Source organism: Belonocnema kinseyi, chromosome 3, assembly GCF_010883055.1.
Source record: "Belonocnema kinseyi isolate 2016_QV_RU_SX_M_011 chromosome 3, B_treatae_v1, whole genome shotgun sequence".
Classification (NCBI taxonomy): Eukaryota; Metazoa; Arthropoda; class Insecta; order Hymenoptera; family Cynipidae; genus Belonocnema; species Belonocnema kinseyi.
In genome coordinates, this window is record NC_046659.1 from 141,358,896 (window position 1) to 141,373,664 (window position 14,769).

Here is a 14,769-nt window from a genome sequence, read left to right on the forward strand (position 1 = left end):
TTTTTCTGAGGTCAGATTCGGATTCAGCGCAGCAAAAACCTTCGGGTATAGTAGGTCTGGTCTCTGGTTCTGAGAATTGTTGGCCTGTGTAATTCTCTACAGGCCCCCATACTTTCTTTTCACATTTTTTCAAACCCTAAAAAATTATTCTAAAAACTCAAAAAAGTGAATTTTCCCCATGCATTTTACATGGGAAATTTCAAGTCAAAACCGGCACCTGTTAAAATAAAAAAAAAATTAAAAATTAAGGAATTTCCTTTTTTGATTTGGAATTAAATGGGGGGGGGGGGGGGGGTCGTTGACCTCTAGCATGCAAAAAAATGTTGCTATGCATTTTTGGACCACTCAATTGTTGAAGATTTATCTTGACCGAAAATTCGTCCTTTCGGAATAAAAATTCATCTTTTTATATTACATTTTTTCAATTCAACTGACTTAGAAAATTCACCTTTTTGGTTCGAAAATTTGAATATTCGGTTTTTGATTGAAGATTGCGGCATATTGTTGAAAATTCAACTTTGTAAGATGAAATTCAACTTTTTGGTTGAGAATTAGATTAATTTGTTGAAAATTCCAATAGTTTGTCAATGAGTCATATTTTTTGGTTTAAAATTTTAGCTGCTTGGTTGACAATTCGTCTTTTTTGGATAAAAAATTCGTCCTTTTGGATTAAAAATTCATCTTTTTAGATTACACTTTTTTTAAATTAAACTGACTTCTAGAAAATTTGCCTTTTCGGCTTGAAAATTTTACTATTCGGTTTTTGGTTGAAGTTTATCTTTTTTAATTGTATACTCAATCATATTGCTGAAAATTTAACTTTGTAAGATAAAAATTCAACTATTTTGTTGATAATTTTCATTATTTTCTCAAAGTTATATTTTTTGTTTAAAATTCAACTGCTTTGTTGAACATTCGTTCTTTTGGATTAAAAATTCATCGTCCTTGGTTAAAAAATGATTTTTGTTTGGTTGAAAATTTAACTGTCTTTCAAAAAATTCGCCTTTTTGGCTAGAAAATTAGGTTTTTGGTTGTACTTTCATCTTTTTTGTTTCAAATCTCGGCCATATGGTGGGAAATTCGTTTTTTGTAAGTTGAAAAATCAACTATTTGATAAAAAATTCAACTATTTTGTAAGAATTCAATTATTTTGTTGAAAATTCATATTTTTTTGGTTGAAAATTAAACGTTTTTGTTGGCCACTGATTATTTTTGGATCATAAATTTGTCCTATTGGATTAAAAGAATGTCGTTCTTGCATAAAAAATAATTTTTTTTCTTGTTGAAAATTTAACTGTTTTACAAAAACCTCGCTTTTTTGGTTCGAAAATTCAAATATTTGATTTTTGGTTGAAGCTTATCTTTTTTTTTGTTTGAAAACTCGACTATATGGTTAAAAATTCAACTACGTATTTGGTTAAAAATTCATCTTCTTTGTTCAAAGTTTAATTATTTTTAGTTGAAAACTAAAATATTTTTCTGAAAAGTCATCTCTTTTTTTTAATGAAACTGTTTTGTTGACCATTCGTCTTTTTTGGATCGAAAATTCGTATTTTTGGATTAAAAATTCATCTTTTTGGTTGAAGATTTATCTTTTATTTTGAAAATTCAATTCTTTGTTTGAAAATAAAACATTTGTTAAAAATGTATTATTTTTTTGATTGAAAATTAATTTTTTAAACAGGCAATGTAAATGTTCTATTTTCGGCTGAAAATTGATCCTTTTTAGTTTTAAATTTAACAATTTGGTTAAAAATTCAACATTTTTTTCGAAATTTTAATTATTTGGTAGTAAATTCAACTGCCTTCGGAAAAATTCGCCCTTTTGGTTCAAAAATTGAACCATTTGGTTAAAATTTTAAGTTTTTTTGAAATTTTAATTTTCTAGTTGAAAATTCAACTGCCTTCTGAAAGAAACGCCTTTTTGGGTTAAAAATTCAACTATTTGGTTACGAATTCCACTATGTTGTTGATAATTCGTATCCTTATCTTGTAAGTTGAACTATTTGGTTGAAAATTCATGTTTTTGGTTGAAAATTCACCGTTTCGTGTCTCAAAATGAATGATTTTTAAAATTTTATTTATTTATTCTTTCAGAATTAATATTTTTTATATCTTTTTTTAATTTGTTTTCATTAAGCTTTATTATTTAATTATTTAGTTGAAAATTCGTCTCTGCTTGAAAGTTCAACTATTTGGTTAAAAATGTATTTTTTTTATATAGAAAATTCAACAATTTAGTTAAAAATTCATCTTTTTTGGTATAAAAAATCTTTTTTGGTTGGAAATTCACCTATTTTCTTGCAACTATTTCACCTTAAAAATCGCCCTATTTCCCCTGTTTTTAGATTATTTTGGGTTGTGAAGGCCTTATTAATTAAATAATTAATATGTTTTTTTGCAATATTATTTGATTTTTTATTTTTTCGATTAAAATTACCTTTGGAAATTGGTTGATCTGCCAGAGTGTACATCCTCATAGCGATTGAAAAATCCTCCAAATTGTTTAAAAATTGATAAAATACTTGAAATTCCGTGAAATTTATTCCCAATGTATTATTCGAACGATCCAATAATCTGTCCAAGTATTTATCATACCTGAAAAACCGAGAAAATAAAATGAGATTTATTACCCTATACGGTCGAATCTGGATTTAGTGATTCTGAATTTAGTGTCTGCGAGAATTGTGGGGGATGTGTGGTGTTTACTCAGGCGTGACAAAACTGAGAGAGAAACAGGAAAGATGCAAAACAGGAGAGTTTGGAGTTATAGTCACCATCAGCCCCAAACTGTCACTAAATCTAGATTTCAATTTATTATATACACTCCAAGTCTCATGTAATAACAGTTTCGGGAGTTGACTCCTCTGACCTTGTTACTAAATCGGTACCATGAAAATGGAATGAAAAAAATTAGAATGCATAATATTGCGCAATATACTCGATTGAGTACTCGCGCACTGCGGCCTTTCCAAGTCGAGTCATGGGCCGGCTTCTGTGAGACCTAGAGTGTAATTATTTAATAAAGATTTTATCATACTCATCCGTATCGAGATAAGTGTATCTCAACAGAATTTTAGCAAAATCCATCTCTGAGATTGTGCCATGGCCTTTGCTAAATTCGTGAAATTCCAATTCTAATACTTCGTGCTGGAGATTTTCCATAAAACGTCTGAAGCCCTCATATTTTAATTCACTTTTGCCATCTTGACCAAAAAAATGAATCATTAGCGTTGTATCGACTGCATGGCGACGTTGTAGACCCTGTAAAAAATATTATTAGTATTTTAAACTAATCGGTTAACACCCTGATTTTTCCTTGACTAACTTTGCATTTTTCTTGATCATTAATATTCAACTATCAGCATTTTAATCTTGTAATATTTCAAAAATACAGTGAAACCCTTCAATAGCCCTCCCTTCTATAGCCCTTCTGATAATCGACGCCGCGCCACAGGTAGGTGTATTAGGAGCTACGCGGGGTGCGCGGGGTTTGCGATTGTCTCTCAGACGATCAGTCGGGCGTGAATAAACAAAAGCGGAGCGGGCTATAATGAGTTAGTTCCTATCCGCCGTCAACCCGAAAATCGGCACTATAGAAGAGTTTCAGTGTAGAATCTTTTATATAAGGAATAAAACAGTATTTCCGATACAAATTTAAAAATTTTAAATTTATTTTAAACACAAAATGTAATTTCTACTATAAAAGATGACTTTTTAATAAAATACTTAAATTTTCAAAAAAAATAACATAATAGAACATAATAGTTGAATTTTCAATTTAAAACGACAAATTCCTAAGAAAAAAGGGTCTTATTTTATATATCAATAGAAATAGATGAAACTCATACAAAAAAGAATGCTAAAACCAAAAAGACGAATTTTTAACAAATAAAGATTTTTCACTCGAGAAAAAAATAAAATTTTATCTAAATTGTTGAAAATTCAAGTACAAAGAGAAATTTTCTCAAACAAAAATTGAATTTTTAAACAAAAAAATATGACTTCAGAAAAAGATTTATTTTCCACGAACCTGATACATTATTACCCAACAAAAATGAAATCCTAAACCAAGAAAATGATTTTTTTTAAACAAAAAAAAAAACTTGAACTGAAAAAATCAACCTTGAAAAAATTGAAATTTTACATTTTCAGATAAAAAATTAAGTTTTACCAAAAAAAGGCTTTTCACTGAAAAGTTTAGTTTTTAACGAAAGCCATAAGTCTTCAATCAAAATAATATATTTTTAACAATGTAGTTTAACTTTCACACAAGTAGTTAAAATTATTAATGAAACAGATGAGTTTTTTTACAAAATATTTGAACTTTCAACCAAAGAGATGAATTTTTAACTGAAAATATAAATCTCCAAGAAAAAATGATTTCGTAGCAAAGCGATTCAACCATATCTTTTAAACAAAAGAATTGAATACTCAAGCAAAGACGAATAATTTTTAACAAAAAGTTACATTTCCATACAAAAACAAATTTTTTCGAAAACAGATGAATTTTTAAATCAAAAAGATAACTGCTTAAAAAAGTTGAATTTTCTATTAAGAAAGATTTCAGTTGACCTTTCAGGATCAAAATATCAATGTTTAAACAAAAAATAAGTTTCTAAGAAAAACATTGAATTTTTAATTAAAGAATAAGAATTTTTAACCAAAAATAATGATTTTTAACAAAATTGTTGAGTTCTCTACCAAATAGTTACATTTTTATACAAAAAGGTGTAATTTCTCTCAAAATAGATAAATTTTCATTAAAAATATTTCTAAAAAAACTTTCAAAAAAATAATCGGATTTTTATCCAAAAAAGATTCCAGTTGACTTTTTAAGATTAAAATATAAATGTTTAAACAAAAATTAGTTTCTACGAAAAAAATTGAATATTCGTTCCAAAAAGAATTTTTTCTATTAAAAAGGATGATTTTCGAACAAAGTAATGTATTCTCCATCAAGTAGTTTAATAGTACAAATTTTTTTTAAGTTGAACTTTCACCTAGAAAAGATTTCAGTTTTTTTTTGCCAAAATTTAAATTTTTAACGAAAAGTAAATTTTCTCAAAAATATTTAAATGTTCAACATAACAGTAGAATTTTTAATAAAAAAGTATGACTTTTGCAAAATAGTTTCATTTTCAACAAAAAAAGTTGCAGTTTTATCCAAGAAAGGTGAAATTTCTCTTAAAATAGATGAATTTCTAATTGAAAAATAAACCAACTTTCAAAAAAATAGTTGAATTTTCATCCCGAAAATATTTAAATTGTCTTTTCAACGCCAAAATATTAAATTTAAAAAAAGTCCATTTTCAACGAAATATTAAAATTTTCATCGAAACAACAGAATTTTTAACCAAAAAGTATGACTCTACAACAAAATCGTTGAATTTTCAACCAAATAGATGTATTTTTAACCAAGAAAGATGAAATTTTTTTTCTAAAATAGTCAAATTTTTATCCAAACAAAATTCCAGTTCACTTTCCAACACTAAAATAAAAATTCTAAACAATAAGTTAATTTTCTAATAAATAGTCGAAATTTAATCAAAAATATGAATTTTTAACAAGACTGTTAAATTTTCGACCAAACAATAACATTTCCAAGTAAAAAGATAGTCTTCAGGAGAAAGTTTTTGCGAATTTGCAAAAAATTTGGTTCCGAATTGTAAGGGGTCATTTTGTTCTTTTTAAGTTTTTATTGAGTTTAAAAGAAGTTTTCCCCAATTTTTAAAAATATTAATGGGGATTTTTTTCATTTTCAGCATTTTTATATAGTTGGGAGGAGATTTTTTTAAATTGGAAGATGCCATTTCTTAAGAATTAAAGAAGGATAATTTTTAAAAATATTTTTACTGAGTTAGAAGAGAGGAAATTTTAATTTTGAATTTTTTCTGAATTAGAAGAGGGACATTTTTTACTTTTATGATTTTTATCGTGTTGGAAAGGAGAACATTTTAGTTTGAATTTTTTTAAAGTGCAAGAGGAACTTTTTTGATTTTTAATACTTTTATCGATTCAAAAGGGAGGAAATTTTGGTTTTCAAATTTTTCTAAATTGAAAGAGGTTTTGAACATTTTTGTTACGTTTGAAGGTAGAACATTTTGGTAATTAATTTTTTTCTGAATTAACATTTTTTTGAGTGTCGATTTTTGATTTGATTACCTCAAGTAAACAAAATTTTCAGATTTAAGAGTTAAAATTTTTTTAATTCAAGGACAGTGATCAATTTTGTCGAATCGGTAAATTACCGGGATTTTGTTCCATTATTCTGAACGCTTTTTATTCTATCTTACATTTAATTTTTAATTATTTAAAAATAAAAGCAAAACAATTACATTTTTGGTACCTGTTCATCATCGATGTATTGTCCCTGAATTTCCTCTGGAGTGTTGTTTTTCTCTGTTGAGTTATTTAAATTTTCTTTTGTTTCCTCGCCTTGTCTTCCTCTCCAGGCAAGACTAAAAATTTTCTCCATCTGCGTAAAATAAACATAAAATGAAAACTTTTTTCGCAGCGCATGATTAAAATAGTCAGTTTTAGTTTCCACCACCACCACCACATCTGGAATAAGTGCTACTTGTTATTATACAAAAAGGTACAAGTGATTCGGGATGTCTAAAGAAATTATTTGTAATTAATTATTCATAAAGAAAATTACTTACGCAAGATGAAAATAAATACTTTCGAGGAACAAATTTATAATTTTTCAGAAGCAATAATATTATTATTATTATTATAATTAAGTTGACTTAAAATACTTTTCAAACAATTATTTTTTTCAAATCAACCTGAAATCACACCACAAACTTACAAAAGAAGTTGACTTTTCATTTTCTTTGGCATGTTGTGTCTCACGAAGTTTTGCTTTCGCTTTCAGAGCGTCTTCGCTTGGAGCGACCAAGGCTCGTAACTAATATTTAAAATTGAATACAAAAATTATAATAATATTGCATTTTTTACTAAGTTCCACGCCAAACGAATTAGGAAATGCAAAACGGAAAAAACATGCCTTTTGTTAATTCAAAAAACAAGAAAAAATTATTTGTTTCGAGACATAGCAGATTTAATAAAAAAATGTAATGAGTAATAACAAAACGATAAGTAAACATTTTTATGCCATAAATTATTATCAAACACTTCATCAGCAATTGCCATTTACCATCTTTTTCAATTTCCACAAGTAAGCTATTAAATATAAATTTCGATTTTTTTATGATTATGATAGGATAGAAGACAAAATTATTATCTACTTCAACTAGCACACGAATAAAAAATTGATTAAGTTTCGCTCTTGTCTCTACTTTGTATGTTATTATAAAATTTTTTTCTAACGTGATTTTAATTAAAAAACAAAGTCCAGCATTTCATAAGGTATAAATAATCCAGGAATTGCCCCTTTGATCGCTCGTAAACTTGTCAAATATACTAATTGAAAATAAAATTAAGAGATCCAATAGTATTACTGATTAATATCCGCTTTAGTTAATCTATTTCAGTTGCCGATAACTTAACTTTGTATTTATTTTATATTATTTATAATATGTATTTTCAGACAGGTGAGATAAGCACTTGCAATTTTTGGTTTTAGTTTTATTCTGGTGAGGAAAATGTGTATTAGTGCATTAAAAACAAAAATAAATAATTAGATATTCAGTTAATTAAATAGTGAGAATGAATTTCATTATTGCTGGATTTATGTACAAAGTTTGCATTCAGAAAAAGATTTGTTCTGAATTAAAGAAACCGTTTATTTATGATAATTTTTTTTATTCAATCCGAAATAATTTTAAGTTAAAGAACAATTTTCATTGGGACAAAAAACCATTTCTTTGAACTAATGAAATTTCCCTTAGTCAAAAGAAATTTCTTTAAATAAAAGAAACTTTTTTCTGAATTTTCCTTGAATAAGAAGAATCTTTTTTCTGGGTGTAATGATGGTGTGATGATTTAAAAAATTTTGATGGACCTTTCATCTATACAAGGGAGAAAAAAAGAAGATAGAATAGTAGTTAATTATTGTTACTAAACATAACAGGGTGTCCAGTAGAATAATTGAAATATTTTTTAAAAAATGTAATAAAAAATGTTTAAATTTAGATTTGCAGCATTCAAAATATTATAATATATGCAACTATAATGCAAGTATATAAATACTTATTAAATTCAAATTAAAATCCTTCAAATTCACGATATTTCAATTTATAATAATTGTTGTTCTATAATTCAAAAAAGATTCCAATTTAAAATAAAAAACATTAAAATCCATCCAAAAAGAAAATTGAAAAAAAAGTTGTTTTTTCAACCAAACTATTAAATTTTCAAGCCAAAAAGACAAATTTTCTACAAAACAGTTGAATTTTCAACTGCAAAAATTAATTTTCAAATAAAAAAGTAATTTTGAACAAAAGTGATTTATCTTTAACCAAAAAATTAATTTTCAACAAAGAAGTTAAACTTTTAACCACTTAGTTTTATTTTTTTTTTAAAAATGATGAATTCTCAACGAAGAAAGGTAATAGTTGATATGTAAACCAAAAAAAATTTTAATTTTAAATTTCAGACAGTTAAATGCATCCAAAAGAAATACTTTTCAAACAAATAATTGTCTTTGAAATAAAACTATTGAATTTTCAGCTAAATAATTAAATTTTTAAGCAATTAAAACAATTTTTTACTGAATAAGATTAAAACTCAACTAAATAGTTACATTTCTATCAAGAAAAGATGAAATTTCTGTCAAAAGTAATTATGAAGTTTCAACAAAAAAGTTCATTTTCGGCCAAATAGTTTAATGTAATACCAAAATGGTCAAATTTCAACCCAAGAAGACAAATTTTTTGTAAATGTAAGTTTTTAATTAAAGAGATACATTTTGAACAAAATAGTTGACGTTTAAACCAAATATTTTAATTTTCAATCCAAAAAGATCAATTCACAACAAAAATGTAACAGTTCTTAATTAAAGAAATATTTTAATTTTGAATGAAAAACACTTGATTTCATTCATAAAAGATGAATTTTCTACAAAACAGATGAGTTTTTAACCTGAAATTAATCATTTAAAAAAAAGGTTATTTCTAACCAAATACTTCAATTTAAAAAAATGACTTTGATTTTAAATAAAAAAGGAAGACTTTTTAACAAAGTACTTAATTGAAATTTTCACCAAATAGTTGTATTTTCAACGAAAAAGATGAATTCTCAACAAAAAATGTAATAGTGCTTATTTAAAACAAAAAAGATTTTAATTTTAAATTAAAAGCATTTGAACACATCCAGAAAAGATAAAATTGAAATATAATAGTTAAATTTTCAAGTAAAAAATGATTTTCAGTCAAGAAAAAATTGCAAGCTATTGAATGTTCTAGATAAAAAGACGAACTTTCTACAAAAAAGATTAATTTTGAATCAAAAATTATGAATTTTCAACAAAAAAGTTAATTTTTTGTCCAAAAGCATGGATTTTTAACAAAATTATAAAATAATCTGATAAGTGTCAGAAGTTTAAAAAATTGGACAATTTGAAATTTGAGACGGAAAAAATGATGGTAATAAATTTATTTGCGCATCTGTTTTCTCTATACAAATTTAAAAAAATTTAATTTGTTAAATTAATTAATTTTAACCTATATATACACGTAAAGATAATAATTTATTTATTGTAAAATTTGTTAGAGGCAAAATTCGAATAAATACAAAATTTTCATCCATTTTTTACGGAAAAACTTTTATTCCATCTGATGTACATCCAAAATAGATTCTCAGACTTATTAATTCCAGAAAATTGTTTAAACATAACATTTAGTTTCGTTAAAAACAATTTAAGCTAAATAGTCTCTAATAGTCATCAATTTTCTGGATTCTAATTATTTTTTAAATCAATTTTTTCGAGAAAGGAATGAAATGTTTTATTTGTTAGCTTAAATTATTTATAACAAACCTAGTATTTAAGGTTTAACAATATTCCGAAGTTTTTATGTTTGAGAAGCTACTTTTTTAAATATTATAGGATAAATAATTTTTCCCACGAAGTTGATAGCAAACGTTTGACTTAAGAGCTCAGACAAAAATTGTGTGTTTTTTTAAAACAACTTTTTATCAATTTGTTTTTAAAAAAAGGCCACAATGTAGAAAAAAGCCGAACATATATCTCTGTAAATTAAAGCTGCGAAAACTGCGTTTATAACTTTTGTTCAAGCATAAAATATAATTATTTATTTACTCTATTAATCATAGAACATTGTGAAGAACATTTTCTGTAAATTTCATTAAAAAATTCTAATAATTTGCTGAATTATCGCAAACTGAAGTGAAAAAAATATTTTTTCTAAATATCGGGGTTTTAAGGTTCACTTTCAAAACAGTCTTTTAGCGAGAAAAATTTGTGATGGTTATAGAATCCGGCCTCTCAATTTTCAATTAAAGAAAATCTAAAAAGAAGGAAAAAAGTTATGGAAGTTTAGGGTGGCCGCTGGACCGGGGATCTGGGAAAACCGGGAAATGACCGTGAATTTACTTTTTGACCAGGAATCTTTTCTATTAAAAATTGTCCATTTTAGATTTTCAGGCGTACATTTGAATTAAAAGAGTTTTAAAATGCAGTTATAAGGCATAAATAATTAAAAATTAGACGCGTTTAAAATCAAAAATTTTTGATACGAAACATTCTTACTTGATTAACTGTGAATATACATTAATTAATGATTTTTTTAATTGAATCCACTTTCAGATTGAAAAAATAAATAATAATTTATTGTACAAAACTATATTTATAATTAAAGGCTTTTATTAAATTTCAAATAGAATTTCACTCTAAAATATTACATTTTTAAACCATTCATTTTGAAATTTTTTAATTCAGAAAAATAATAATCACTTAATATTTAAAAATATCTGACTGTTCATTTAAAACCAATAATTATAAATTAAATATTTAAAACTTAGCAACAAAAAAAATTAAACTTTGAAATTCACAATTTCATTGTTCTATTTAACAAAATCTAATTTATAAGTCAAATTGTTGAATTCTAATCTTATAAATAACACTTTAACCCTATTATTCTTAGAAAAAATTCAAGTAAGTTGAAGAGATATTTGGAAGATTTGAAAAAATTCAAAATTAATTAAAAATTTGAAATGGTTTCAAATAATTTAAACTAAGAGTCTACGTGTACCGAAAAAATCCAGCTGTTCGCACCAAAATTTCGGTGCAAATAGCCCACGGATTAACTAAAAACAAAATGTAGAATTTGGCAGATTTCAAACAAAAAATGTAGAGGTTTTTAAAGAATTTTAACAGGTTTCAAAAGAATAATAACATTTTTTAAGATTGCTAGGAAAATTGAAAATGATTTTCTATTTTGTAAAATTATTTGAAATTCAAATAATGTTAAAAGATATTTAGAAGTTGTGAAAAACTTTTAATAATATTTTTAAATAGAAAAAATTTGAAACACCATGTACATGTTTCAAATTCTTGAAATAAATTTTCGAAGCATTTTAAGGATTTTAAAACTATTTAAAATTAAAATAATTTAACTTTTAATTTGAACAAGGAATTTTCAATCTTTTAAAAATGTATAGTTGGAGCTGGAATTTATCCACAATGATAATAATTTTGACCTGGAACCCGGGAATTTTCAAATATAAGTTTAAACTGATATTTATCCAAAAGAATTATAAATTTTCTTGGAACAGGGGATATTAACATTTAAATAAATTCCGCGCTGGAACAGGACATTTTTTAATGTTTTCAGTTGAAACGGAACATTTTCGAACTGTATTAAAATTGCGGATTTGAATAACAATTCTCAATTGAAAATTGAATTTTTCCAAAAAATTCTTGTTCTGTTGAAACGAGGTATTTTCGAAATCATTTAAATTAGGAATTGGAAAAGGGAATTTTACAAAAAAATTCGAATCCTTACAAATAGTTGAAATAGAGAATTTTGGAAAAGAATAAAATTTTTGGATTTAAACAGGGAATTTTTCGAAAAGCATTACAATTCCGGATTTAAACAGGACATTGAAAATGATAACGTGGATTTATAAATTTGGAACTGAGTCTGAATCTTTGAGCTCTACAATTTATAAAAGTTTAAAATTTGTAATTTGGCAGCTTAATTGCATTTAATTTTTAATTGTTTAGTTGAAAAGTGTTAGTAGCTTCCATTTTTGAAGTGAAAATTATTGATAATTTTAATACAAAATTGAATTCGTAAATTGAATTCGGAGTGAGTGTCAAAATAGTCGAGCTTATAAAATTCGAAAATGTACCGTTCTAAGTCTATTATTGAAAATAGAAAATTAAATTTATTATTATTGCACAAATTTAAAAGAATTTGATGAAATGCCTAAGAATTCATGGTGAAGTTGAAAGACTTAAGGATTAATCAAATAAAAACTTTTGAATAATCCAAAAAATCCACTAAATAAAGTAGAATTGAGTAAATTTCGTAGAATTCAGAGTGAATTCTAAAAATAATTACAAATCTCTTCAAACCCTTCAAACCCTACTAATTTCTAACCAAAAAGTAAATAATTACTACAAAACAATTCAAATGAATTGGAAATAATTTTAAAAATCGAGAAAAAAATCCATTGATTTCAGTAAAATTTGAGTGAATTTAGAGGAATTTAAGGGAAATAACAAGATATGGAAAAATGCAGTCAATTAATTTTGAAATGTGTTTAGAAAACTTAAAGATAATTCAAAAGAATTCGTTACAATGCCTAAGAATTTAAGGTGATTTTGAAGTACTTCAAACCGATTTAAACAAAATTTTTGTTTCAAAAATTCATTAAATTAAGTGAATTTAGAGGAATTAAAAATAATTCAGCATTAAGAATTCAGGCCGAATTCCAAATGAATTGTATACAATATTTGAAAATTTCTATAAACCTTTGAAACACTACGAAATTCCCCACTTTTTGTGAATACATTTTTTTCAAGTCCATCAAAATATTAAAATCACTGAAAAATTTCAAAGCCCTTGGAAATCCTATTGAAACAAATAGAAAAATCTGTGAACCTTTTAAAATTTCCTGATTATTAGAATCAATTAAAAATTTCATTGTAATCTTTCAATTAAAAACATAAAATATTTCAAATCCTATCATATATTTTTTAATCCCCTGAAATTTTTTGAAACTCTTAAAAATGCCAAGAAATTAACAAAAATACCTTAAAATATTTGTAATCCTTTGACCATTTTATCAATTGATCCCCATGATCAATTCAATAAGAGCTTTAAAAAAAAAGAATCCATTGAAATAATTAGATCTGACTAATTTAAGAGAATTTAAGAGAATTACAAAAATTCTAAAGAATTCCGATGAATTAAAATATTCAATGATAAATTAATAAGAGTTCGGGGTAAAATTAAAAATAATAATAATACTAAATCTCTTCAAAGCTTAGAAACCTTCGAAAATACCTCACTTCTCTTGAGTAAGTCTTTTCAAATCACCTAAAATATCATTAAATCCCATGAAATTCTATAAAATTTGGTGATAGAAATCGTAAAAAGTCAGTTGAAAAATTAAAATACGTATTCCAGAATATTTAAATTGCAAGCTTCGAAAGCTTTTTTTTAATAACTAATTTTTAAATTTAGAGTGCAAGGATTGAAAATTATTTTTTTTTTAAATTATATATAATCGAAATCTCTTTAACCTAATTATTTTTATTAATCGAAATTGGTCGAATTCAATTAAATTCTTTTTTGCGACATCCGAAAGTGTATCCAATTTTATATTTTTTATCCTCCAAAAATGTTAAATTAGATTTAGATATGCACACTTTCAAATTTAACTGAGATACATGCGAAGTAAATTGAAGTAAATTACCTCGACTATTTTGACCTTTCATTCCGAATTCAATTTTCGAATTTTTTACCACAGCGCTTCCACGGAATAGAAAAATAGTTAAAATTCCATGGATACAAAATATGTGTGGATACAACATTATTTTTGTCGAAGCTTCAATTGTTGATTGAAACAACGTTTAAGCTTCAATTTAAAATTTTTAAAATTAAATTAAAATTATTTCTTGAAAAAAAGATCCTACTCCTTCTTCACTCCATTGGGAATCGAACCATAAAACTTCTGATTTCCGGTCAGGTTCTTTTCCAATTAAGCTATTAGAGGGATCAAAATAAGAACTCTTAATTCGAGAAAATAATGCTAATTTTTAGCTAGGTGTTAATGGTACAAGTAATTATTTTCAATGAATCTGTTATATCATCAGTGAATGTTACCTTACCGACAGTATACAACCCTCCAATGGAGTAAAGAAGGAGTAGGATCTTTTTTTCAATAAATAATTTTAATTTTAATTTGAAAAAATTATTTTATATCTAGTCTGATTAAGACGTTAAGCATTTTCTGTTATTGGAGATTCTTAACTTGATCGATATTGTGGATTGTCTACTGTCGGTAAGGTAACATTCACTGATGATATAACAGATTCATTTAAATAATTAAAAATTCAAGTGTTTCACATTGAGTGCTTTCATTTGCAGTTTATTTTTTATTACTTCGAATGGAACAATCTTCAGGTTTAGTATTCGATTTTTTTAATTTCACTGACCGTGAAAAAATTCTGCGACCCGAGAAGAAACCCGCAAATGACCAGGAATTTTTTCAAGGGCATGTGACACAGCCATATTACCGACCACAGTTTTTCAGTTCACTGAATGTTTTTTTGAACCTGAGAACTTTTTTTGTAAATAAAATATCGAGCTGAAACTTTGGGAAATGTATTAG

At 25.5% G+C, this 14,769-nt stretch overlaps 1 protein-coding gene across 2 annotated transcripts in view; it reads right to left on the reverse strand.

The window, feature by feature from the left end:
- LOC117170152 (calcium uptake protein 3, mitochondrial) overlaps nucleotides 1-14,769 on the reverse strand; it is a 397,111-nt gene that overhangs the window by 5,225 nt on the left and 377,117 nt on the right. The window contains exons 6-9 of one of the 2 annotated variants that reach the window (XM_033356712.1): nucleotides 6,815-6,913; nucleotides 6,350-6,478; nucleotides 3,041-3,264; nucleotides 2,441-2,598 (exon numbers count right to left, since the gene is read on the reverse strand). In XM_033356712.1, coding sequence (XP_033212603.1) covers nucleotides 2,441-2,598; nucleotides 3,041-3,264; nucleotides 6,350-6,478; nucleotides 6,815-6,913 — 610 coding nt within the window. The remainder of the gene's footprint in view (nucleotides 1-2,440; nucleotides 2,599-3,040; nucleotides 3,265-6,349; nucleotides 6,479-6,814; nucleotides 6,914-14,769) is intronic. The other variant, XM_033356713.1, reaches the window with a different exon arrangement.